The following is a 27,395-nucleotide window of genomic DNA, read 5'->3' on the forward strand; positions in this document are numbered from 1 at the left end:
AGCAGCCTTTCAGTCAAGTCCATCTCTGAATGGAGAACAGCTCGCCCCTGTCCTCTGCTTCTGGCCTGCTGGCAGAACAGGGATGTTAGAATATTGGATAGATGGGGAAATAGATCCCTAAATATACTGAAGAAATCATATGTGGTGTGTGTGGTGGTGGTGGTGGGGGACCTGAGCAGGAGGTTAGAAAAAGAGTAGGGCAGAGAAACATGAAATGTACAGTTTTATTCCTCAGCCCTTCTGTTGAAAATGGGGATCAGGGATCAGATGTAGCAATTTCTATTTCCAAGAGAAGACAAAGCCATCTGTTTGGTGAAGGAGTTTGTCTGGGGGACCGAGAATTGCTGTGTGATCTCAGAGGAACACTTGCCTTCTCTGGGCTGAGCTCAGCCCATCGTTCAGCAGGGCCAGCACTTGTATTTATAGACCAGGTTTGTTAGTCCTGAGTGAAAGGTGACTTCCCTTCTCACCTCAGAATGGCAAGCGTGGCTTCTTGGGTCTAGGTTGCTGGAACAGCTTCCAGGGAACCTGATACTTGGCAGTTTGTGACATTGGATGGAGGGCTTTTCTTTTGAAATAAGTTAATTGGTTTTTGTCACTTTTCACATTACTTTCTGGGTCTAGGTTTTAGATTTTTTTCTTATTTTTTCTTCACAGGCACGATCTAAGTAATCCTTTTTTTTTTTTTTTTTTTTTTCCCTCAGTTAGCTTAAAGGCACCAAGGGCTCTCCTGGGACTGATGTCTGGAGGCTGATGACCGAGCTGTCAGCAGCAGGATGTGGGTGGAGGCATGGCCCCCACTGGGGTTAGTGGCCCACTGTTGAGGATACTGTACTTGGGATTCTTGCTGAGGTCACCTTGCTCCACCCTGCCCAAATCTGGATTTGTGTGAATTCTAGCTGATGGCATCCCACCCCATCCCAGCCTATTGCATTTCGTAAACCAGTAGCTGCCAGGCCAGGCTCCCCTTCCTCGCCTCCCGCATTTGTTTGCAGAGACCTCAAGGAAGAATTGGGTCTGGTCAGCGACTTGAGGTTTGGCCTGGTGAGATGAGTCAACTTGGGAACTATGGTGGCAAGGGCTAGCTCCTTCTTCCCGGGCTAGGCTTTGTCATCGTTGGTGGTGGGGGAGGGGGGTTGTGCAAATAGTGTTTATATTTCTTATTTTGATTTATAGACTGGTCTCTATTTTGGCCAAACCTTAGTCAAGTGCCACAGAGGGTTTCTTTTTGGCTTGAACTTTGATGAAATTTAGATGAACTTGATGAAATAAACACAAGTTTACTCACAACATGGTCATGGACACATCACCACTGCCTCCCTCCTCCAAGCACAGATCTCATAATAAGCTGTTCCTAAGTGAGAATTCCTGTGATTTTAGGGTCTTCTGTTAGACTAGTGATAAGGGTGGATGGCCTCAGCCCCGTATATGTTGTTGCTTGAGTTAACTTTTCCTTCCTTCCTTCTTTTTTTACTCCCCCTCCAAGGTCCCCCTTTCCTTAAGAGAAAAACATGTGAGCATTGCTGGAAGCATAGACTCGACCTCCATCTGACCAGGTGCAGCTGCTGAATGGCACAAAATTAAAAAAAAGGAAAAAAAAATTAGAGAAGGGGGAGAGTTTCTGTTACACAATCGCTGCTGTTTCAATAAAAAGCAACCTGGTTTATCTGTAAGACCTGCTTCCCTTTCTGATGAACACAACCATTTTTTTTTTAATTTGAACACAACCATTTTTAATAACATAGGGCCCCGACAGTTGTGGGGGCTTAGAAGGGAGGAAGGTGAGAGAAGAGAGATGCTAGAAAGACGAAGGGAAGGGAGAAGAGAGAGGTGAGAAGAAGAAAAAGGGGAAGAGGGAAGGGAGAGAGGATTGAAATTGGAGCTATTTTTAGCCGAATGTGAACGCAGATTTCATCAGGCTTATTGGCTGTGGGGAAACAAACTGTGCGCGGACAGTCACCTTGTGTGTAACTTCCTGCCAAGCGGCCATGGTGACTGCATTTTCTGACACTGCCAGAGTTTGGACAACACTGCCAGCTCCTAGGGCAGCCCAACAACTGTCAGAGACAAAGCATCAAGAGCCTGAGCTGTCGATAGTGACCTGCATTTTACAGAAAATCTGAGGGCTTTCTAATTAACGGAGGAGTGCCAAATTAGAGGAAAGCTGTTTGACAAGCCCCCCTCATATGTGGTAAGTGTCACGGTGCAGATAATCATTACATCTAACCAGCTTCTGATTTTTAACAGACGCTATGAAACGAACTCACCAATAATGGCTCAGATTCAAGGGGGGGAAAGTGCCCCACCCCCAAAAAAGAAAGATAGAAAGAAACAAAGAACAAAATAGAAAAATGAAAGTGTATCTTCATTCTAGTGCTTCGGGCAAATGCTGAGACCTCATCTCTGCATTTTTGCCTTGGTTGCTAGTCAAGCATTCAGATACATCTTCTGTCTCCAATTTCCCTCACTGCAATCTATGTCTGCTAATACTCCAGCACTTTCATTTGATGTTTCCTGGAGACCAGCATCCTCCATGAGTTATTTCTGACCATCACAGCATTCCACAGGGTCTGAGTTGTTGAAAGCAGTTCTGCAAACTGTAACAACTTGTATATTACAATCAAAACACATGATAGAGACAACCTATTGGAGTTCTACCTCGGTTGGAGAACCAGATGGAAGCCGTTTCCTGGGACTTGCCTGAGGTTACTTTAGGGATTGTCTGAGCTCTGGCCTCCTGAGCACACCCAGGGCTCTTTGCACAGGGCAGGGGAACTTTGAGTCCCTGTTTAGAGCATTGATTTAAACCAATTTTCAAAGGCTTCCTTTCTGTCTGTTCCTCACCTCCACCTCAGACCATTTCTCTACCAGGGATACATACTCAAGGGGGAGGGCTGTGAACCTGATGGTTGCGTGGCATTGTTCAGGACGGGCGGCATCAGGAGCCACCCTTCTCCTGCCTGCGTTGATTGTCCCCAAACTCCCCGCACTACCCTTGCAAATTATTCATGGGAAAATAATATAAATCATGCCGCCTGATTCTTCTCAAACAGCTCACAAAGTAATCACAGGCTGAAGTGCAGCTTTTCTTGCAGTGCCTTTATCAGTAAATCAGATTTTGAGCATTTATCAGCAAAAGTTAGATTTAAGCATCATTCCTGTAATGTTTGAAAGAAAGATTTGTTTCGGTGGGGACTCTGCCAATCAGTGATCTTCCTGCTTGACGCTGCTATCAATTATTGCTGCAATTATTTGTCTAGTTGGACATTTAAAATGTCATCAGAAAGAAATGATTACATATTCTAGAAAGCAAGGCACTGTGTAATCCGACGAACGGAATCCAGTTAATGTAGTATAGTACCAACCTGTCCTTCAAAGGAGAATTCTTGAGCTTCCACCGATGAGGTGGCCTTCTGCCCGGTTCTCAGGGAGCCGACCTTAACCTTGAGATGCAGCGTGCTGCTGGGGTCGGGTGATACTCAATTATGGGAAACTTTCCAAGTCTGAAAATGGAATTGCTCCTCAGATACATGAGAAGTGCATTTTGGTTATCTCATTCAATTCATCTGCAGATCTATAAATTAGAAGTCCCTTTATTTTTCTTGTTTCCTGTGGATTTAAATGCCAAATCCTGATTTGTGGCAAAGTTGTCACATGCCCCCTTTCCCACTCTCTCTGCTTCTTGCCCAGGATCTAAGCAGTGGCAGTAGAAATTACAACAGTTTGGAAGCCAAGAAAAAAAAAAAATCTCCGTTTCTCACTCTTCTCCAATTCTGGATACTCTCGGCCCTGCTCCATCTACCAGCCCGCACCCCACACCTCCTCCACGGCACACCCTCCTTCTGTCCATGAACAGGAAACAAATACAGCTCCAGATTTATTGTTTTTTTTTTTAATGGAGGAAAAGAAACCACAACCTGAATACTCAACACAAAAATGCCAACCAAACTAAACTCTAGGCAGCAGGGTCCCAAATGTTCTAAATGTATAGAAATTCCCCCCATTACCAGTCTGGCCCCCGCTGTGGGTGACAGGAGTGCCCAGGGATAAGCAGGGATGTCAGATCTGAAAGTGACTTGAAAGCCCTCAGCTAGGAAACATTAGTCCATCTGTGTTCTTTTGACACTGAGGACACAATAGCAGGCGTCCCCAAACTTCGGCCCAGCGGGCCACATGCGGCCCCCTGAGGCCATTTATCCGGCCCCCTGCTGCACTTTCGGAAGGGTCACCTCTTTCACTGGTGGTCAGTGAGAGGAGCACTGTATGTGGCGGCCCTCCAACGGTCTGAGGGACAGTGAACTGGCCCCCTGTGTAAAAAGTTTGGGGACCCCTGGACTGGAGGTTCAGGAGACATTCTATCTAGATGGATTTCATAAGTTCAGTCATTTTCTGTGGGACTGTCTGTCCAGGCCTTTCCCAATTCACTTCCCACCACAACCAAAAATGTATTGGGGGTCTTTTAGAAAATTAAGCTTATCTGTGGGAAAAAAAAACCTAGCCCCTTTTAAAATACTAGAGCCCTGAGTTGTGTGTGCTGGAGCGTGTGGGAGAGGCAACGATGTAGGGGTGAAACATTTTTTAAAAATGTCTTTAAAAAATCACAACCCATTAGCATGAAGAAGAAACCCTGTCTCAGCTGCAATCACTCTTAGGCAGGAGCTGTCTGTGGACAGCCCTGTCACCTTTGTCCCCTCCCCTCCTTCAGCAGCTGTGCTCAAGGACCCTTGTCATGCCTGGATTTCTCTGCCAGGCTCTGCAGCTTGTGGCCTGGACAGCTTTAGTTCTAGTCTGGGGCTATACGGATCCGTTGGCCACGCTGCCCTATTACGGAGCAGAAATTGCTTTGATCCTTGGAAGCAGGTTCTGTGCTTATGGTGGGTGAGGTGTAGTGTGTTAAAACCACAAAGCAGAGGTGTGAAGGGCCCTGGGGAGACGGAGAGGAGGCCCCAGATTTGGATTCTCTTTACTCTGCCTAGGATCCCTGCCCTCCTTTTGTTTTCAAGGTATTTGTGTCTCTCTCCTCATGCCCTCCAGCACATCCCGAGCAGAAGTGGAACCTCGGCCGGGGTAGGCCCCTAAGCCCAGGTTGGTTCACATTCCAGGGCCCTGGCCAATCTCTGGGCTGGGGAGCCCTGGCCTCATCACATCAGGGGCCTCTCTGCTGGGCTGTGCCAGAACCTGGTGCAACTTGGGCAATGAGGTATGGGTGGCTCAGGTGTCCTGCAGCTGAGGCAGGGCGGCAGGTGAGATCATCTAGCCAGTCTAACACACCTTCCGTGATAGCTTCCTAGCCCTATTTTAAAGCTTTCCTAGTAGAGCAAAACCATGGGTTCTAAATAGGATTATTTGAATGGAAGGACTTCACACTATTCTTTCTCTTGGAGCAGAAAGATAAGGGTGTAGGTGGGAGTAAGAATAGAGGAAAATGTGGGAGATTACTTAAGAAAATTTGAGAGAGGGAGAAGAAAGGAACCCAGTCTAGGTAACTGGGACCAGTTCATCAGAAGATGTGAGAAAATTTGACATCTAGTGTAACTCTTCTAGCTGTGTAATTACTCAGCATTTGGAAAGTGAATTATTAACCTGATTGTCCATAACAACCATTGAGTAAATACACACTTATAGAGTGCCAAAATTGTACAGTGAACAGATGGGCCAGCAGCCACTTTCCAGGGGCTGTAATCGTGTCTCGGTTCAAGGCTGACCTGGAGGCTCCTTGGTTAGTGAATCATTTACTGAAGAAACCTCAGCGACTTCAGGAAGGGAAGATCCCCACCCCCCACCCCCTGTTCCATGGCCGCTCTTTCAGCATGCTCGTTTAGAATAGACAGCTCTCTGGCAGGAAGAGGCTACTGAACAGCTCTCTATTTCTGAGTATTTAGTGAAGGCTCTTCTCTGCCCAGAATGGTGCTGGGTGGACGGTACAATCTGGGTTCTCAGAAGGCTTGGACTTCAGTTGGGGATCCAGTGTTGGTGAATACATGACGGTCACACGGAGCCCTGGACCCAAGAGTACTATAGTGGTGTGTGGGGGACAGAGAGCGGCTTATCCTCGCTGTCCTGTCGTCTAACCAGAGGCCTTCGTGCCCCAGCCCCCTGAGCTTCAGTGCCCCCCAGAAATCTCAGTCGGGGGGGCCCCCTCCACACTGGAGGAACCACCCCTGCGTCAGCCAAGAGCCGCAGGCCATAAATGCAAAGTATGGTTTAACAAAAGCAGCTTTTGAGTAAGAAAGCTGAGTGGAGTTGTCCTAACCTGTCAACTTCAGATTTCTTTCCTCCTCTCCATAAATCAAAAAACGGTTGGTGGAAGGGAGGGACAGAAGCGTTTCATTTTCGGATTTTGTAAGAAAATAAAATAAAATCAAAAGAACCTGTCCCACGCTGATACCTTACATGCCAGGTTTGAGCCTGAGGCAAATTTTTGTGGCCATGTAATAAGCCTCTTTAAAATGGTGACAGACCCTTGACTCTTTGCCTTGAATTACACTGATAAAAGACATTTTATTGCATTAGAGCCAGGGCAGGAGTACAGGACGGTTCTTGCCTGGTCGGCCTCTTTGAAACGGTGTCAGCCCTGCTGTCCATACCCCCCACTGCCTGACAGGGTTTGCGTGCAATGGTGGCGGAGATCTGTGGGCCGGTGACAGACGGGCCTTTCTACCCAGCAGTCGAAAGTTGAGGTTCTGGAAGCAAAAGGATTTCAGCCTGAGGGGCTTGTTAGGGAGAGTGGAGTGTCTCCCTTTCCTAGTAGACGTAAGAGATCTTGATTGAAGAAGCTCATTGAATCTTAGAGAGATTCAAAATGAAAAATGATCTTGGGGTCTCCTCTGTAGTGTGGGGTTCCTTTAGCTCCCCCCACCCCCACCCCTTGCCTGTGGGGAAGGAGAAGGGGGATTGTGGGTCTCTGTGCAGCGCGGCCAGGTCTCTGAGCCGAGTTCCCGGCGGACCTGTCTAGTGCCTAGAAAGCAGCTGAGATGGTGCGCTCTTGGTTTGGGGTGGGGAGTGTTCTGGTAGCATTGGGTGCTACCCCCACTGAGTCAACAGAGTTACTAAACCCGAGAACAGCCGGCAGCACCCATTCTGTGGCCGGATTGGGGCCTCTCGAATGATTGCAGGTGATACACGTGGGCATTTCTTCTTTATTCAGGAAATTCTTTCCAGGTTGGTCAGTGGTATAAATGAAGGATTAGAAATTGGGTAAAAAGCCAGGAAAACAACCATAAAGCCAAGAGAACAGGCCTTAGATAAAAAAGGCTGTGTCTGCCTGGTCTTTGTTCTGTGGGGCTCTGTCAGAGGTGAGGGCGGAGGCCGCTCTCGGCTGCTGTGTGCCCGGGAGGGGACAGTGCTGAGGGACTGAGGAGGCGCTGGCAGACGCTGGCGGAGCGTGTGGGTGGGCAGAGGCCTGTTTCTGAAAGAAGGACTCGCTGCCTTGGGACAAGGCCTGGCCTCAGCGCTGGAGCCCTCCTTGATTCAATCTCACCTCAGGCGAGAGGGCAGCCTAGTTTTGTTCCTGAAGAAATGTCAGAGCCTGACCTGCTAGACCATTTTTTTTTAAAAAGATTGTAGAGCTTTGAAGCCTTAAATTAGTTCTCATAATTTCTGAGCAGTTCTGTGTTAACCATAGGACATAATAGGTTTTCATTTTGGAAAATGGCCAGTTCTAGTTCTAAGAATCCCTTGGCCAAGATTGTCAGAGGGCGTCAGGCCAGTGGAGTGTGCCTTCCCCTTCCCCCAGTACACGCCCGCACGTCGTCGTCCCAGGAAGGCAAGCAAGGGTCTGGGAGCTAGTGCCGGGCAACACACTCTGCCTCGGCCCATCCAGGGAAGGGGACCTGAGGTGAGGGGTGACCAGGGCCGGAGCCCGGTCCCTGAAAAGGATGGGCACGACTCTTGAGTTCCCGCCCTGTCCTCATGATCTCTGTAGGATGCTCCTGAGAGCTTCCATTTCAGCACTGGGGAGGCGAGGGTAAGAACCTCACCTCGTCCCACAAGATAGCTGTGGTTCCAGAATGGGAGGAAAGGGCTTTGGGAAGCAGAGGGAGCCTTCCACGGGAGCCAGGACACCCTTCCTAAAGAAGGGCCAGGCTGGGAGGCCTGACAGGGCCGTCCCGGGGCTGCCCGTTCTTCTGGGCCTTTCTCTGTGGAAGGCTGCACAGATCGATCCTGGGAGATGAGGGCAGAAGTCTCCCCAGCCCGCGGGGTGGCCGCGCTGCCTGGGCGGGCTCCGGCCTTCCAACCAGGCCTGCCCCCTCTGCCTCTGCAGCAGCAGCAGGGCCCCACCTGGCCAGCGTCCTCCTCCCCCTCCCTGACGCCAAGAGCACCTGAAAGCATCAAGGGTTTTTTTTTTTTAGAAGCACTATGCTTGGTTTTCTGAAGCTTATTCTGGTATTTTTATTTTATTTTTTTTGAGGCGGATGGAAATGGTAACACAGGGGCATACATTAACGTCAGTTGTGAGTTGACGCAGTTAAAAAGACTTGGGGTGGCCTCTTCAGAGGAGTTTGGGAGTTACATGTTCCGTTGGCTTTGATAGGCAAGTCCTTCGCTGCCCTGACTGGTGTTACCAGACTTAAACGTTTGCTAAGCAAATGGTCAGTCTCATGGGATCCACCTTGACAGCCCCAATGCCTTTCCGTCCCCTCGGATGAAAATGCTCATTCCACAGGTCTCTCATAATACTTAACATCAGAAGAAGCTCGTGTAGTTTCACAGCTTTCCAGGGGGCTAGGACAAGGATTCCCCACCCTTCTCTCCATTTTTCAGGAAGGGAAGAGAGGTGTGATGTTGGTGAGGCTGGACATTTTGGGTGAAAAAAACGAACCAGGGGCAACTTCCTTCACCCCTCACCTCTTCTTCTAGCCACAAAGGTGTTACACTGGAGCCCGCCCGAAGGAAACCTGATAAACACACCAAAAAAATCTCACCAATGGAAACTGATAAATTAGAGGGTGATTTTTTCACATTACAGAAAGATTGTTAACTTTTCAAAAGGTTTCGCCACAGGGTTTCTTTAAATAGTGAGCTCCCCCACTGAATGTAAAGTGTTTGTTTACAGATCATTAACTACTTGACTGAGAGGTTGGGGAGGGGGGTGGAGGAAGAAGCTCTTAAAAGGTAAAATGTTGGAAGCCCTGCCAGTTTTCTATGAGCCTGGAAGGGTGATGAGACAGCCCTGAAATTCGGTCGGTTAGCAAATGTGATTCACTTTACAGAAACCCGTTTTACACAGGGCTTTCCAGGAAAGCTGGTCGTGGGCAGGGACCACAGGACACCGGGGCTTTGCCTCCCTGGTTTGAGGTGGATGGGTGAGAACTCTGGCTTTTCTTAGAGTCCTGAGTGTGCCCTCGTGAGCAGTGGGTGCCAGGATGTGGCATGAGGCCGAGCTCTGCCACTGGCCTTCTGGCACGGACAGCAGAGACCTTCTCCCTTGACATTTAGCCTGGGTTCGTGGAGGTTTCTTCCTGGTTCTCTCTGACCTTCAGCCTCTTTGGCTCCGGAAGCAGGTAGGTTTCCTTCCTGAGGCTCAGACAGGTGAGCTTTGCAAGACTGAAGCCCAGGAGGTTGAGCTCCACCTCCGGGATTTACACCGTGCATCTAAGGATAAGCTTGGGGGCAGAACCCAGCCTGCACAGGTCTGTGGGTCACTCCTGATCTCTGCCAGTTCACAAGGGGCACAGACCCATCCGGGCCAACTTCTGGGACAGTTTTTTTCTAATAGTAGGTCTGTTAACTGCATCATCCAAGTCTCTTGCCCAAAATGTTGTCTCAAGGAGACTGCAGCTGGTGAGGGGAACTGGAAAGAGAAGTCACCCACTTAAGCCAGTCTTCTTTTTTTAAAGATGAGAAGACTTAGGGCCAGAAAGGGGAAGAGATTTACTCAAGATCACAAACAGCTGGTGAGTGGCAGAGTTGGCATGGACGAACCTAGATTCCTGGCTTTGTTTGGCAGTCTCTCCAGAGGGGTAAGGCCCTGATGTCCTAAAGGAAGAAGAGAAGAGAGTCGGAGAGCGAGGTTCAGCGGGACTCATGGCCGAATGAATGCACTGGGCAAGGGTATCTTTAAAGGCGGTCTCCAAATTCCCCCAAATAACCTGAAAATACCTGGTAGAGGCAAGCCTATACACACATGCATGCATTTTCTCACCTCACCACACACAAACAAAATCCTCAAATAGGACTCGGCAGGAAGAAGGTGACCCATGTCCTCCCTGTGAAGGAGAAGAGAAGAAAGAAGGAAGAGGAAAATTTTGGAGGGAAGGTGAAGTTGATGATTGAAGAGACAAAGCAGCCTAGGAAAATCTCCACATTTTCTGCACAGTCATTTGTTGAAAATGTGTCAGCAAGTGCAAGCCCATCTTAAACTGGCAACAATACATCTGAAATAGATTATTTAAGCGGGAGAGGCAGGATTGCCAAGAACATGGCTATCAACACTTGTTTGTCTGACTCAGAGGGATAAAACAGTGACTTCCCTCTTAAAGACTACCCACCATTCATCAGGGGAAGGAAAATCGAAGTGGGGGGAAGACAAAGCAGGATGGACAGATGAACTTACCTAGAATTTCACAAGAGTCCATATGACTGTGTCCCTTTTAAGAAAATGTGGTATTTGAAAATAGGAACTTGTGAAAGCTGAAGACTTCACAGAAGCCCCCCAGGGGGTCATTTAGATGACCTTGTCCTCTGTTATCAGAATGAATCAACGTACAATGTTTTGATTTAAGTGTCACCACCTGTTGGCACTTGTTTTGGGCTCTGCTTTGCTCTGGGCATCCATACCTGTGTTTCTTTTGTCTAGAAAGTCCTTCCTATGGGCTCTCCAGGTCTGGTTCCTAAGTTACCTGTTCCCTAACACTACTCTCCTCTCTTCCAAGTGGAAGTAATTTTTCTTCCTTTGAATTTCCCAAGCAGTTTCCCTGAACCTGCCTGGTGACACACTTTCTCTTGGAGCAGAGCGAGTTCTGTCCTGACCTTGTCTTCTCTACTAGATGAAGGTTCCTGTAGCCTGCGTCGGGGTTTCCTCTGTGCTAACCACAGAGGCTAGTCCACTGCTTCGGCTTTATAGGCATTGGGTAAATAATTGTTGAATGTATGCATGAAAGAATGAAGGAAGGAATTTACCCTGGGCACACACGTTTGCATAGTGAAGTACACAGTTAAACAAAGGGGGAAAAACTGTCCTAAGACAATTTGTCTTTTTATGCAGCTGCCCTTCCAATCTCTTCAGCAAGTTCTGCCATTCTAAGGCGAAGCATAATGTGTAATAAAAATTTATCTAATTCACGATCAAGTGAAACTACTTTGGGCCCAGAGCCAAAGAATATTATTGGAGTGAACTTTTTTCAACACCCTAAATTTAACCAGCTGGAATTCTTTTTTTTTTAAGTACCATCCTATTCAACCTTTTGAAATGAAGGATTTGCCTTTTAGTGGGAAATCTGCATTTCAACACAAAGATGGAACACAATGTCTCCAGCTAAGTTATTCTTCAGAAAAGCAAGCTTTTTTTTTTCTTTCTTGAATTATATGCTTTGCTTATGTTAAAGACACAGATTGTAGAAAATTTTGTTTAGGCCTGACAGATTGGTGGCGTGCATTTTTCACATTTTTATAGATAAAGGGGCATGAAAGATGTCATCTCTCCACCCCCCCACCCCACCCCATAGAGTGAATGTATAGGGTAAGAACTCTTAAAAGGTGAAGTTAGTACTGTGTTGTTTAGATAATCAAGGCTCTGAGAGAACAGAATTGGTCAAAAAAGAAAATGAGTTTTTAAATGAGTGATCGATGAAACTGAAGTCACTGGTGAAGTATCTAGGAATGTAAGAAGCACCACCGAGTTTCAGCCAAGGGATTCTGCAGTGTGATGTCTCTAGAATTCTTCCTTGCTTTCATTTGTCCAGGATACACTCTCTAAAGAGCATCACGATTCCGTAAAACCTTAGTGAGTGAAAAAGCAGTGATGAGAGAATGCTCATGGAAGTGTTCGTTTCCAGAACAAAAGGGAATGTGATTTTGACAATTCTGGAAGGTTAAGAAGTCTATTAGCAATGGTGAAGCTGGCGTATTTTCAGTTTAGTCTTGACATGGCTCAAGACATAGACATAGCTCATGTTTGCTGTGGAACAAATAAGGCACAGAATCTGAGAGAGGAGAGCTTATTTCTATTGTAAACTGAGGGTCATGAACTAGAAGGACATTCAGTGGATTTGATTTTGATTAAAGAAGCCCTCGCCCAGACTAGCTGTACAGTCGTAATTTTTGTGACTTGGACCCGGTAATATTTGATAGAACTGGAATTGGGTCTTTCAGGGAACTTGACAAACTTTCAGGATGCACTTTAAGTGTAGTCTAGAAGTTGGCTACTAGCTGGGCGGGGAGAAGACGTGAGAATGTGGAGTGGGAAGAGGTGGTAAGGATCCTTTATTTTGGTCTGTCACCAATTCAGAGATCCTTCTTATCCTAGTGGGTTGTCATCCATCCTCTTCTTGAAGTCCCAGAGTGGAAAGGAGATCACAGTTTCAGAAGGTAGCCATTCCTCTTCAGGACAACTTGACTTCTTTTGTGCCTTTTCTCATTGGACAAACAGCAAAATTATCTTAAAAATACATTTTAGTGAACAGCAAACATCTGTACATCTATGTATTGCTAGTGAGGCCTGGGGTTTAAATACCTGATAAAAGTTGGGCACCCTGGGCAGTCATTAAGTGTGTTGGAAATGATGCTTCATCCTTAACTGTTTGGGCACATTTGTAGGTCAGCTGTGTTAGTATACAGTAATGTGGATGTATTACATACCTAGTGATTAGTTTCAGAAACAAATAGTATGTCAGTAGTAAACCTAAAACTTGGTTTATACCTTAAATTCCAGGGACATCCAGCAGGGCTCATAGAGCTCTGTATCAAAAGTTGGTTCTCAATGTATATAGAAATGTAGAGAAACCAAGGCTTACGTAACATTAAGTCAAAACCCTTCCCAATTATTTTGCGTATTTTTAATGAGACCCATAAAATAAATTTGTTCTTTTTTATTCAGCCAAAGGAAGCACCTTATGCAACCTAACAATGCATAAAGCATTTCTGAAGCCCCAAGCAGAGATGCCAGGCCTGGAGAGGCCTTGATGAAACGGAACAGGTTAGAACACCTTTCACCAGAGGAACCAAGGCATTTAAAAGGTTGATTCAGAAGAGGGCCACACATCACCTGTGAGAGTCCAGGAAGGGACACAAGTCCAGTGCTTGCTCCTCCACGCAGGGTGCCCTGGCTGCATCCCCGGACATTCCAGCTTTTCTGGGAGCAGTGAGGCTGCCACCTGCCTCAACCAGGCTGGTGTGAATGTTGTCTTATTATGCAAAGAGCGTTTCCTACAGGATGGAGAGCCAAGGCCTGTTTTCTGTCCTGGTCCGTGAGGGAGAGGGGACCTCAGATTCCACATGGAGCGATCCCTAGGCATTCCCAGTCTGGCTCTACTTCTGACTGCCCTGGTCCTAAAGGAGGTGGTTCCCAGACAGAAGGGACAGCAACCTCCCAGGCCCTGGAACTCTGCCAGGGGAACATCAGAGCTTCCAGCTTCCATGTTTCCCCTTCCCGAAGAAGGCGCTTGTTAAACTGGATTGTGCATCTGAATCACCCACCTGGTGGGCTTGTTAAACACTAGTTGCTGCCTCCTGACCCTGCACCTTGTTTCTGATTCAACAGGTCTGAGGTGAGACCTGAGAGGGTGCATTTGCAACAAGTTCCAAGCGATATAGATGCTGGGGCTGGGGCTGTGCTTTGAGAACCCCTGCCCTAAGGGCTCCACCATGGAAATAGAGAGACCACAACTGGGCTACCCACTTCCCATCCAGCCGCCAAGCCCATCTCGCTCGGGGGTGGGGGGGTGGGGGATGAAAATGCAGGTGGAAGAAGAAGCCTTCAACCAGGGGTGACCTGGGAAGGCAGAGCTGCACGTTGAGTGTGTTGCTTAGAAGCATTGTGAGACTTCACTCTGCCTAAACTGTGATGAAATAATTGAAAGCATCATAGTAAGAAGTTAAACCCTAGGGAGGCTATTAACAGTTTAGCATTTCCAGTCCCTGTGGGAATGTTGATCCTCCTCACCAAGGAGAGTGCTGTGGACGGGTTCTGTGGGAGAGGCAGCGGGGTGGGCTGGGGCTCCCCCTGCCTTTGTTTTGACACTCTTCCTGGGGGAGGAGCAACTCAAGTGTGAGTCTGCCTCACAGAGACAGTGTCAGGGGCTCACTAGGTGCATCCGGGGTGGTTTCTCTTCAGCTGGCTTAACTCTGCAGGGTGGAGACAGAGGGGCGAGCTAGGAGTTGCAGGAAGCAGATTAGGTGTTATTTTCAAGTTTGAAACCAAGTCAGTTCACTTGGACCTTTGGAAAGGTCCACTCAACCCCTCTGGGCTGGACTCTTCCCCCAGCAGGTTAAGACAGTTGTTTCTCCTAATGGGTCAGGTGAAAGAGAGCCCTCCTCGCTGGCACTTCTTGGTCTGTGGAGACCAGGGCAGGGATGGCGGAGGGGAGGAAACAGATGGGTAGCCTAGGAAAGTGCCCTGGACGGGGTAGTCAGGAGGCTAATTCAGATCCACACTTTGTGGCTACCCAAGAGTATATAGCTGTAGGCCAGTCACTTAATTTCTCAAAGCCTTAGTTTCCCCAGTTGTAAAGTGAGGGCATAGATTTGGTGATCTCTTAGGTTTCTTACAACTCAAGAAAACAAAAGTCAAACCAAACCACCATGCCAGGTGTTCAGCACTCTCCTGGGTGAGCCCTCACTGTGCCCTGTGGCCCTGCGCTCTGGGGAGCCGGGCAGGCTGCAGGCTTGAAGCTCAGCTTGCTCGAGGCCAGCAGGTATGTGGACAGGTTTGGCGACCAGAGATACACACAAGTACTCAGGCCTGGATGAGGTTAAGGTAATGGTTGCTGGAGGCCTTGGGAGGCACCTCAGGGTCTCTTCCCAGGACGAGTGGCAGGGAATTTGAAGTCAGACTCTCCCTGTCTAATTACTTTACAAGGTCCAAGTACCTTGTTGCTTTTTTACTAAGGTCACAGAGGTACCTCAGTTGTGTGGGTCACTTAAGAAAAGAATTTTAGTCTTGGCAACAAGCACTTATTACATAGCTGAGACAAGTATAAGTACAAAAATGAATTCTCAGATTTCTTGCTGGAAAACACTAGACTCAATCTGTAGTTAATTCTACACTATACATACTCTCGATTCGTTTAAAACAAACCGTGGAAACATACTTATTTTCATACTCATTTTCTGAGCCCAGTCTTCCTGCCTTCCTTAGTTCGTTTTGGGGTATTTATTTCGTTTGGGGTCAGAGAGGAGGACGTGGTCTTGGGCTGGGTGAAGCCTCCTCAGCAGCCTCCTTAGCTGTCCAGCTAACAGATTTGTGCCCTCTAAGAGTTACCATGAGCCACATGCCGTTGTTACCCACCAGGTCCTCGTGAAAGGAACCCTTGTGCCGAATGCCCTGGCTGTTCTTGGTGATGTGATCTATGGAAGGAGAACAGGATGTATTTTACACTCGAGACCTGCTGTCCTAAAGTACAACAACAACACTTTTAAGTGCTCTTCATATTAAGCTAATGGAAAACATTCTCGGTGTACTCACCATCAAAGTCTGTTTTTCTTCTCTCCCGCCTCCCCCAATCATCACAGACTCCAAACCTCTAGAACACACCGAGCTCTCCTGCTCCACCTGTCCTCCACCCTGTCTCAACGTTGACCTCTCTGTGCTTGGTTAGCTCAAGGTGGACTTAGAAAAGCTAGGAATTTACCACATAAACCACATATTCCCCATGTCGCATAGACCAAATATTTCCTTTCTCACAAAAAGTTTCGGGACTAGAAATGCTTGATTTACTGCTCGATTTATGTTTATTAGTGTGAGAAGTCATTTCTTCCTCACCGGAGTGCAACAAAGTGCAGTAGAATGGAGGACATGGGCCGCTATACTGGAATGTTGGTTGTCACCCCGTCATTTAATGGGAGGGTTACTCATCCCAGAAGTCTAACTGTTATTCTGTACTGTTTTGTGTCTATATGGGGGGTTCCACTGGTAGCAGTGTGGCTCAACTAGGTCCTAAAGTGCCTCAGGTGTCTCTGTCATTGAAGGTGCTTTCATAAACACAGCGTGGGGAGAGGGGGCAGTAGGACAGGAAAGAGGAAGGCAGAGTGGGACTCTGTTCGAAAAAGAATGATTCACAAACCCACTCATTTTCTATGAGCATACTGTATTTTGCTTGGGCTTGTCTATAAAGTAAAGTAAATGTATGCATGTAACTCAGCCTTGCAGATAAATCCCCCATTTTACCAGCCTACCTATAATATTACCAGTTTCCCCTTGCTGTTTACACATCTTACTACAAAACAATAGTCAAGCAGTAACCAACAAGCAAATGAATGAAAGAACCACCCCCAATACCTTAAAACACACAAACAAAAACACCTCTTTCCTTTTGTCAAAAAGACCAAAATAAAAATATAACTGTAGGAAATAACTCATCACTGGTCTTTTGATATAGGCATTGGGCCTGTTAACTATCTGCAAGGCTGTTGTAATGATGTTTATTTTATTGCAATTGAAATGTGATATCCTGTGGTTTATGATGCACATTGTTTAAAGCTTTAGTGCTTGATTTTGTTTTCGTTTTTTTCACAGATAAACTTCTGCACTGGAGGGGCCTTTCCTCTCCCCGTTCTGCACATGGAGCCCTAATCCCCACGCCCGGGATGAGTGCAGAATATGTCCCGCAGGGTATTTGTAAGTTGAGCATTATTTCTTCTATAAATGTCCATGTGTATAGAGATGGGAGTTGCTGGAAATTATCCTTACATTTTAAGTACTGAAGGAGTTACTTCCAAAATAGATTGGCATCTGCATATGCATTATTCCATTACTCACTTGGCACCTGGCCCCCACGCCACTCAGCTTTTCCCTCCCGTTTTCTTTCTCTCCATTCTGAGGGCACAGAGCTGACAGCAGCTCGTCCCTGTGGGCTCTCCTCCCCAGGGTCTTGTCTGGCTCCATGGCTGGTGACTGCATATGCCTGTGTGGTCAGAGCCCATTTTATTGCTGGTCAGTCACTCCTGTGACCTCATTGAAGACTTTGAATAATTCCATGGCATACATTTTTAGCAGAGGCTAGAACCAAAGAGAGTCAGTTCAGACTTACTCCAAAGTTATTCTCATGCATGTTATATATGCATTTACATGTGTATTTAAACATGGTGTATTTTTATATATGTGTGTGGTGCATTATATATGTGCATACATATGTAATTTCTACTTGTTCTTCTCCTAGTTTTAGGGGAAAATGCACAGCATTGTTGTTAAAATTCTAAGATACCATCACCACCACCACCAGCACCACCACCCTCACTCCCATAGCCACAGCCACCATCACCACCACAGCCACCAACCACGACTTGTTTCAAGCCAAATTTGATAGTGGAGATCTTTTTATGAAAGTTAGATTTGTATGTTTATAAAAATGTTTTTTGAAAGACACTGTTTTGGAAGGTAATGCAGTTTGCTGCTTTATGTAGGAATACATGGTATGAGTTACACATGGCTAAAAAGTTGGATGGAGGGTGGGATTGGGGGGGGGTGCTGATTCTACCCCAAACACACAGAAAAGCAGGCTCAAGAAAAAAAGAAGCGTGCCATATAATTTTTACCTAAGGAAAAAAAAATTTATCTTGAAAGTAAATGAAAAAGAGCCTGCTGTGGGAAGAAAAAAAGAAAGGGAAAGTGTCATAGAAGAGAATAGGAAGAGCAAGGTGCCGGAGCTGAGGCTGCAGAGGGGGCTGGTTTCTAGATGGAGGAATACAGGACCTGTGAGTGGTGTAGCTGAGGCTGTAGAGGGGCTGGTTTCTCGCTGGGAGGAATACAGGACCTGTGAGTGGTGTAGCTGAGGCTGCAGAGGGGGCTGGTTTCTAGATGGAGGAATACAGGACCTGTGAGTGGTGTAGCTGAGGCTGCAGAGGGGGCTGGTTTCTAGATGGAGGAATACAGGACCTGTGAGTGGTGTAGCTGAGGCTGCAGAGGGGGCTGGTTTCTCGCTGGGAGGAATACAGGACCTGTGAGTGGTGTAGCTGAGGCTGCAGAGGGGCTGGTTTCTAGATGGAGGAATACAGGACCTGTGAATGGTGTCTGCGGGGCAGGGCCAGGACCTGAGACCAGAGTTAAAGCCAGTCGTTTATTTTTGTTAACTCCTAGGTAATCCTGGGTAACAAAGAGTTATTGTGTGAATTACACAAGCCCTTGGGTCCTGAGGGATGGGTGGTGCAGGGGTTAAAAGCACCTCCTCTGCCCCCCCCCCCCCAATCCCACCCCCCACACCACACTGGGCCTTCGCCTGGTTAGGTCACAGATTGCAGAGGGTAGGGGTTGGACTCACGGTTTCCAGTCCCTACATGCTCACTGGGTGCTGGGTGAGGAGAGCTCTCCTTGTTTGGCGAGGGGCCCCTGGGGCCCCACACTTAGCTGTGGGAAAAGAGCCACCCTTGGAGGGAAGGGGAAGGAAGAAAGTGGGGCAGTAGAAAGGAGGAGGAGCCGGGTGGCCAAGGGCTGCTGGCCTGGGAATCAGTTTAGTTCTTTCTCTTCCACTTGACCCCTGAGGGCAGGGAGTTTGATTTGAGGGGTAGGAATCAAGGAGCCTGACATGGAACTCCTGTCTTCCTTGCTTGCTGCCAAGGGAGGGTGCTGGCGTCCATGCCGGCAGGACCAGTTTAGGAGTGACCAAAGCAAGGTATGTGGAAATGGGCTGTGGGGTTCCAGAAAGCTCTAGAGCCAAGCTGACCCCTACCCCACTCAGCTGCCTTAACCAGGCTTTCAGAGCACTTACCTTGTGGCCTCCCTGCTGCTGGGCACAGTCCTGGTCCTTCAAATAGCACCTCTGGGCTTTCCCGCGGCCTAGCATAAGATCTGGGTCCTGAATTCTAGGTTCTTTCTTGCCCTGGATGCCCTTCTGGGTGTGTAATGTGGTTCGTCCTGGTCGTGATGAAAACTCACATTCACGTTGGACTTAAAAGTTTACAGAGGGCTTTTTTATACATATGTCTGTCATTTGAGCCTCACAATTCTTGAAGGTACTGTTTTTAGTGCTCATTTTACAGACAGGAAACCTAAGGCTCAGAGACATTAAGTGACTGTCCCAGAGCCACAAGCTAGTAAGTAGTAGATGCTGAGGTCCAGCTTCAGATCTCCTTTTTCTTCTAAATCCTGAGGCTTCAATCATGTGACTTTTAAAATCAGCCGTCAAACTAGAAACGGGGTCATTCCTTCCCATACAGTAAAATGAAATGAAATAAAATAAAAGTCAGTAGGTGAGCTAATAAACTTATTTTAACTGTTTGGATGCCTGAGTTCCTGCTTGGGGCCAGGTCTCAGTTTATTGCTCTCGATCAAAACAATCCTGGTGATTGCCCAATGAGGCTCTCAAATTGAGAAGTTGATTTTCATCAGAGTAAATGAAGAATATTATTATATTTTACAAGTCAATAAATCAATGTAGCCCTAATTTTGCCACGCAGGAAATCAATTCTGGTCTTTCTAAACCATCAAAGATGTTATGAACAAAGTAATTTCACAAATTATGGCAAGTAACACATTTATTGATGACTGCAGTTTAGGAATTTAGAATCTGTGAGCACTGTAATATAATATAGTACACTGGCGTGAGCCGAGTGAAATACAGATTCTATGGGGAAACTGTAATGCATCATTTGCTATTAGTGGACTGGTAATAATTACCAGTTTCAAAGCAGCTCTTTCCATGTAATCTTTAGTCTCAATAGGAACAGCCCTTCTCATTGACATTATGATTACACTAGCTGCCCTCCTGATATAGAATATCTAGTTGATGGGAATGCTAAAATGTGATAGCGAACACTGTGTGCTGTATGCTCATTAGAAGACAAAATGCCATTTTCTCTGACCTGATGTACGGGTAACGGCGCAGTGTTAACATATTGTAGCGTGATCACATCACTGGCTCTGAAAACAAAATTTGAGGGAGCTCAGGGCAGCAAAATAAAAATGGGCTTTTCTCAGTTAAACCTTTTTGAAAAGATCCAGACGAGACCCTTGATGTAGTGCTACATAGATCTTGGCATTTCTCAATGGCCACATTCATGGCATGTGGGTCCAGTGCCAGGTTTCAATAGAATATTAAAAGGTAGAATATGATTTTTTAAGGCATTTGGAGCGATGAAAGTGTTAAGGACTTGCTTCAGCTGACAAATCTTTTTTACTCACCCATTTCAGATTGTCAGACTAAATATATGACAATAAGCCGGAGTCCTAGAGAGGCAAAGGAGAAAGCCACCAAGGGTCACAGTAGTTGGAACTAGATTGTTTTTTTTTTTTACTGCCTATTTAGGGCCAAAGTAAAAAAAAAATTTATGAAAATACTCTCAATGATGCTTTTTATTTCCCTTTGAAGAGAAGAAGCAAACAAAAATAGGCAGATAATGTGATACTAATGTCAGCATTTTCTTTCAAAATCTTTTCTGCCTTTTTTTCTCCCTCCATATTAGGCAAATGTTTAAAACCCAATTTTGGTATCTTATCATCTAATTTTGTTAAAGAGATTTACCCAAGAGTGGGATATATTGAGTGAGATTATAAATGCATTGTAAAGTAAATTACAGGGTCAGGGCAGGGAGTCCATTATTCAGACAAGTGCTTGAGTGAGGCTGGCTTGTTCTGGAATATGCATGTTTGGGGCTCTGGAGAAGACCCTGCTGGCTTTCCGTTCTGACTTGCTAAATGGAGGAGTCATAATTGATTAATTCCTCATTCCCACTCTAGTTCATGCTAATTTTTTTTTTTTCTTCTTCTTAAAAAGTTGCTAGCCAAGGTTTTCGGGCCCCTCTGAGGGGCTAGAGCTTGTTATTTTTCATTTATGTTCTATACACTGTCTTTTTTTTGGACTCCCTGGGAAGTTATCTATTTTTCCCTTCCTGTCCTTTGGCCACCAACATTTGCACCCTCTTTAATGCTGCAGTCGACTGGTAAACTGTTAGTTACGCCCTTGGTGTATATGTGATTTTTTGTTTGCTTGTTTGTTTTTTATTTTTTAATTTAGCTATCTCCAAAAAGGAACGATTGTGAAGTCAAGCTGGCTCCTCTTGCCAAAGTGGCATTTACCACTCTTGGGTTCTCTTCAGTGAGAGAGAGAAATAACGTGACTTCAGCAGGGCCCCTCTCCAGACATGTTGGCTACTAGCCAAAGAGTTGACTAGCTGAACTGTATCTTTCTGTTTCTTTCTCAACTGAAGCTGAGGCTCAGCCCAGGGCACAGGATGTTGTATAATTTGGTTCACGTTGTTCGCCTCTCAAAATAATGAGGAGGAGGATAGTGTAGCATTTCTCAGCCTGCTGCCGGTCATCATGCTGGCTGCTTTAACTGTTCTTAAACTACGCTGCTTGTGTCTGCTTAAGTTGGCACCGGCCTCTCCTCCTAACTCTAGGCTTGCATTTGTTTGGGGTACAGCTCCTAAAGATTTGACATGACCTGTTGGCTAAATCCAAATTAAACTTCTCTTTTGAGATTTTCACAACATCCCTTGAAATAAAAATGAGAGTCCTCGTTGGGCATTGTGGAACCAGAATTGGGACTCACTGACCCTCACACAGGCTGGGATGAGAGTTTTGTTTTGTTTTGTTTTTATAGAGATAGAGTCAGAGAGAGGGATAGATAGGGACAGACAGGAACAAAGAGAGATGAGAAGCATCAATCATTAGTTTTTCGTTGCGACACCTTAGCTGTTCATTGATTGCTTTCTCATATGTGCCTTGACCAGGGCACTACAGCCGACCGAGTAACCCCTTGCTCAAGCCAGTGACCTTAGGTCCAAGCTGGTGAGCTTTGCTCAAACCAGATGAGCCCGCGCTCAAGCTGGCGACCTCAGGGTCGCGAACCTGGGTCCTCCACATCCCAGTCCAACGCTCTATCCACTGTGCCACCACCTGGTCAGGCTGGGATGAGAGAATATTGGAGTACCTTCTCAATTTTCACAATATCAACAATTAGTGTATTTCAGGCTAAAATGAAAAGCATCTCTAGGGCCATAGAGAATTGTAATGAGTTGACCTTCTCTTTTTTGATATCTCTATGAAATGATTGTCTATTTAGAAAGTTCACCTGCCACCCAGGGGGAAATAGACAATGGGATTTAGGAAGCTGAAAAGTTTCCCTTAGGTCACCTTGCCCGAGTCCCTCACTTAACAAATGAGCAAACGAAAACAGATGAAATGGCTTCCTCAGACCACAGCTGGTGAAACACTGGGAAGTTCAGAAGATGTTTGCTATGGTTCCCTAGACTGTAAGGATCATCATTCTCAAGCTTGAAGTGGTCTAGATTTTTCTGCTTTGGAGACTGGATTTAAAATTCTTAGAACTGAGTTAAATGGCAGGAAAACTGATTCGACAAATATTTATTGGGCAACAACCACTGGATATGCCAGGTACCATGAAGGCACAGGGGATAAGTCAGGGGGGCTCAGGCCTTGGGGTTGAGGTCTAGGGGTCAGGGAAGGCTGCAGGTAGAACATAAATAAGCAATTGCTGATGCCTTCCTCCATGATTAAACATTGATGTTGGTGTTGTATTATTTTGCAGGTAAAGATGAGCCCAGCAGCTATACATGTACAACTTGCAAACAGCCATTCACCAGTGCATGGTTTCTCTTGCAACACGCACAGAACACTCATGGATTAAGAATCTACTTAGAAAGCGAACACGGAAGTCCCCTGACCCCGCGGGTTGGTATCCCTTCAGGACTAGGTGCAGAATGTCCTTCCCAGCCACCTCTCCATGGGATCCATATTGCAGACAATAACCCCTTTAACCTGCTAAGAATACCAGGATCAGTATCCAGAGAGGCTTCCGGCCTGGCAGAAGGGCGCTTTCCACCCACTCCCCCCCTGTTTAGTCCACCACCGAGACATCACTTGGACCCCCACCGCATAGAGCGCCTGGGGGCCGAAGAGATGGCCCTGGCCACCCATCACCCGAGTGCCTTTGACAGGGTGCTGCGGTTGAACCCAATGGCTATGGAGCCTCCCGCCATGGATTTCTCTAGGAGACTTAGAGAGCTGGCAGGGAACACGTCTAGCCCACCGCTGTCCCCAGGCCGGCCCAGCCCTATGCAAAGGTTACTGCAACCATTCCAGCCAGGTAGCAAGCCGCCCTTCCTGGCGACGCCCCCCCTCCCTCCTCTGCAATCTGCCCCTCCTCCCTCCCAGCCCCCGGTCAAGTCCAAGTCATGCGAATTCTGCGGCAAGACGTTCAAATTTCAGAGCAACCTGGTGGTGCACCGGCGCAGCCACACGGGCGAGAAGCCCTACAAGTGCAACCTGTGTGACCATGCGTGCACGCAGGCCAGCAAGCTGAAGCGCCACATGAAGACGCACATGCACAAGTCATCCCCCATGACGGTCAAGTCCGACGACGGCCTATCCACCGCCAGCTCCCCGGAACCCAGCACCAGCGACCTGGTGGGCAGCGCCAGCAGCGCGCTCAAGTCCGTGGTGGCCAAGTTCAAGAGCGAGAACGACCCCAACCTGATCCCAGAGAACGGGGACGAGGAGGAAGAGGAGGACGACGAAGAAGAAGAAGAAGAGGAGGAAGAGGAGGAGGAGGAGCTGACAGAGAGCGAGAGGGTGGACTATGGCTTCGGGCTGAGCCTGGAGGCGGCGCGCCACCACGAGAACAGCTCGCGGGGCGCTGTGGTGGGCGTGGGCGATGAGGGCCGTGCCCTGCCCGACGTCATGCAGGGCATGGTGCTCAGCTCCATGCAGCACTTCAGCGAGGCCTTCCACCAGGTCCTGGGTGAGAAGCATAAGCGCGGCCACCTGGCCGAGGCTGAGGGCCACAGGGACACTTGTGATGAAGACTCGGTGGCCGGCGAGTCGGACCGCATAGACGATGGCACTGTTAATGGCCGCGGCTGCTCCCCGGGCGAGTCGGCCTCTGGGGGCCTGTCTAAAAAGCTGCTACTGGGCAGCCCCAGCTCGCTGAGCCCCTTCTCCAAGCGCATCAAGCTCGAGAAGGAGTTCGACCTGCCCCCAGCCGCAATGCCCAACACTGAGAACGTGTACTCACAGTGGCTCGCCGGCTACGCAGCCTCCAGGCAGCTCAAAGATCCCTTCCTTAGCTTCGGAGACTCCAGACAATCGCCTTTCGCCTCCTCGTCGGAGCACTCCTCGGAGAACGGGAGCTTGCGCTTCTCCACACCGCCCGGGGAGCTGGACGGAGGGATCTCGGGGCGCAGCGGCACGGGAAGTGGAGGGAGCACGCCCCATATTAGTGGTCCGGGCCCGGGCAGGCCCAGCTCAAAAGAGGGCAGACGCAGCGACACTTGTGAGTACTGTGGGAAAGTCTTCAAGAACTGTAGCAATCTCACTGTCCACAGGAGAAGCCACACGGGCGAAAGGCCTTATAAATGCGAGCTGTGCAACTATGCCTGTGCCCAGAGTAGCAAGCTCACCAGGCACATGAAAACGCATGGCCAGGTGGGGAAGGACGTTTACAAATGTGAAATTTGTAAGATGCCTTTTAGCGTGTACAGTACCCTGGAGAAACACATGAAAAAATGGCACAGTGATCGAGTGTTGAATAATGATATAAAAACTGAATAGAGGTATATCAATACCCCTCCCTCACTCCCACCTGACACCTCCTTTTTTCACCATCCCCTTTCCCCATGGTCCTCCAGCCCCAATCCTGGTAGGATTTTTTTCTAGTCCCATGTGATTTAAACAAACAAACAAAAACAAACAAACAAACAAACAGAAGTAACAGAAGCTAAGAATATGAGAGTGCTTGTCACCAGCACACCTGTTTTTTTTTTTTCTTTTTTTCTTTTTCTTTTTTTTTCCTTTATGTTCTCACCGTTTGAATGCATGATCTGTATGGGGCAATACTGTTGCATTTTACGCAAACTTTGAGCCTTTCTCTTGTGCAATAATTTACATGTTGTGTATGTTTTTTTTTTTTAAACTTAGACAGCATGTATGGTATGTTATGGCTATTTTAAATTGTCCCCGATTCGTTGTTGAGCAAAAATGTTGCTGTTTCCAGTTCCGTTCTGAGAGAAAAAGAGAGAGAGAGAGAAAAAGACCATGCTGCATACATTCTGTAATACATATCATGTACAGTTTTGTTTTATAATGTGAGGAGGAAAACAGTCTTTTGATTAACCCTCTATAGACAGAAAAGTTAGTGCTGAAAGAAAATCTCTATGAGCTAAATGTCTGTCTCTAAAGGGTTAAATGTATTAATTGGAGAGAAAAGAAAGGCCTTGAATTGACAAATTAACAGAAAAAAAAAAGAAGTTTATTCTGTCATTTGGTTTTAAAATATGAGTGCCTTGGATCTATTTAAACCACATTGATGGTTCTTTCTACTTGTTATAAACTTGTAGCTTAATTCAGCATTGGGTAAGGTAATAAACCTTAGGACCTAGCATATAATTCTATATTGTATTTCTCACAACAATGGCTACCTAAAAATATGACCCATTATATCTTAGTTAATCATCATTTTCCCTTTAGTTTAATCTTGTAAGCAAAACTGATTATACCAGTATAAAAGCTATTTGCTCCTGGTGAGAGCTTAAAAGAAATGGGCTGTTTTGCCCAAAGTTCTTTTTTTTTTTTTTTTAATGATGATTACATTGAATGTGCAACGTGCAAAAGCCCTGGAACACGATTAAATACACGAGTAAGGAATTTATTTCATGAAGATACTTGTTTTAAATAATGTCTTTTAAAAAATTTCTGGCACCAAAAGAAATAGATCCAGACCCACTTGGTTGTCAAAGGGACAATCAGATTATAAACTTTGAGACCTCATATACGGTATTAAACAGAAGAGGCTGGCAATAAGGCTCGACAGAGGGTAACAGGAAAAAAAATTAAGTGATTTATTAGCACAATGTGGTACTATTTGCCATTTTAAACTAGAACCAGGTGTATAAGCTAATATTGATACAATGATGATTAACTATGAATTCTTAAGACTTGCGTTGAAATGTGACATTCTTAAAAAAGAAGAGAAAGAATTTTAAGAGTAGCAGTATATATGTCTGTGCTCCCTAAAAGTTGTACTTCATTTCCTTTCCATATGCTGTGTGCTATTTGTGTTAACATGGAAGAGGATTCATTGTTTTTATTTTTAATTTTTTTAATTTTTTTTTTGATTAAGCTAGCATCTGCCCCAGTTGGTGTTCAAATAGCACTTGACTCTGCCTGTAATATCTGTATCTTTTCTCTAATCAGAGATACAGAGGTTGAGTATAAAATAAACCTGCTCAGATAGGACAATTTAAGTGCACTGTACAATTTTCCCAGTTTACAGGTCTATACTTAAGGGAAAAGTTGCAAGAATGCTGAAGAAAAATATTGAACACAATCTCATTGATGAGCATTTTTACAAAAAAACAAAAAAAACAAACCTAAAACTTTGCCAGCCATTTACTTGACTAATGAGCTTACTTACTTGGACTCAACATTGCAAGAGCTGTGAATGGAAAACAGACTACACTTAACATAGAAATGAATGATTGCTTTTGCTTCTACAGTGCAAGAATTTTTTTGTACAAAACTTTTTTAAATATAAATGTTAAGAAAAAAGTTTTTTAAAAAACACTTCATTATGTTTAGGGGGGAACTGCATTTTAGGGTTCTATTGTCTTGGTGGTGTTACAAGACTTGTTATCCATTTAAAAATGGTAGTGGAAATTCTATGCCTTGGATATACACCGCTCTTCAGGTTGTAAAAAAAGAAACATACATTGGGGAAAGGTTTAAGATTATATAGTACTTAAATATAGGAAAATGCACACTCATGTTGATTCCTATGCTAAAACACATTTATGGTCTTTTTTCTGTATTTCTAGAATGGTATTTGAATTAAATGTTCATCTAGTGTTAGGCACTATAGTATTTATATTGAAGCTTGTATTTTTAACTGTTGCTTGTTCTCTTAAAAGGTATCAATGTACCTTTTTTGGTAGTGGAAAAAAAAAGACAGGCTGCCACAGTATATTTTTTTAATTTGGCAGGATAATATAGTGCAAATTATTTGTATGCTTCAAAAGAAAAAAAAAAGAGAGAGAGAAACAAAAAAGTGTGACATTGTACAGATGAGAAGCCATATAATGGCAGTTTGGGGGAGCCTGCTAGAATGTCACACGGATGGCTGTCATAGGGGTTGTACATATCCTTTTTTGTTCCTTTTTCCTGCTGCCATACTGTATGCAGTACTGCAAGCTAATAACGTTGGTTTGTTATGTAGTGTGCTTTTTGTCCCTTTCCTTCTATCACCCTTACATTCCAGCATCTTACCTTCATATGCAGTAAAAGAAAGAAA

At 46.0% G+C, this 27,395-nt stretch overlaps 1 protein-coding gene across 8 annotated transcripts in view; it reads left to right on the forward strand.

Annotated features, from left to right (window-relative positions):
• The window catches only part of BCL11A (BCL11 transcription factor A), a 100,774-nt gene that overhangs the window by 67,821 nt on the left and 5,558 nt on the right, over positions 1-27,395 (forward strand). For 4 of the 8 annotated variants that reach the window (XM_066378212.1, XM_066378210.1, XM_066378215.1 and 1 more), the window contains 2 exons: positions 16,673-16,774; positions 22,641-27,112. In XM_066378212.1, the coding sequence (XP_066234309.1) occupies positions 16,673-16,774; positions 22,641-24,661 (2,123 nt within the window). In that variant the 3' untranslated portion in view covers positions 24,662-27,112. Of the gene's footprint in view, positions 1-16,672; positions 16,775-22,640; positions 27,113-27,395 lie in introns of those variants that run through there. The other 4 variants (XM_066378213.1, XM_066378211.1, XM_066378217.1 and 1 more) reach the window with 4 other exon arrangements.

This window comes from Saccopteryx leptura, chromosome 3 (assembly GCF_036850995.1).
Source record: "Saccopteryx leptura isolate mSacLep1 chromosome 3, mSacLep1_pri_phased_curated, whole genome shotgun sequence".
In the NCBI taxonomy this organism is placed as follows: Eukaryota; Metazoa; Chordata; class Mammalia; order Chiroptera; family Emballonuridae; genus Saccopteryx; species Saccopteryx leptura.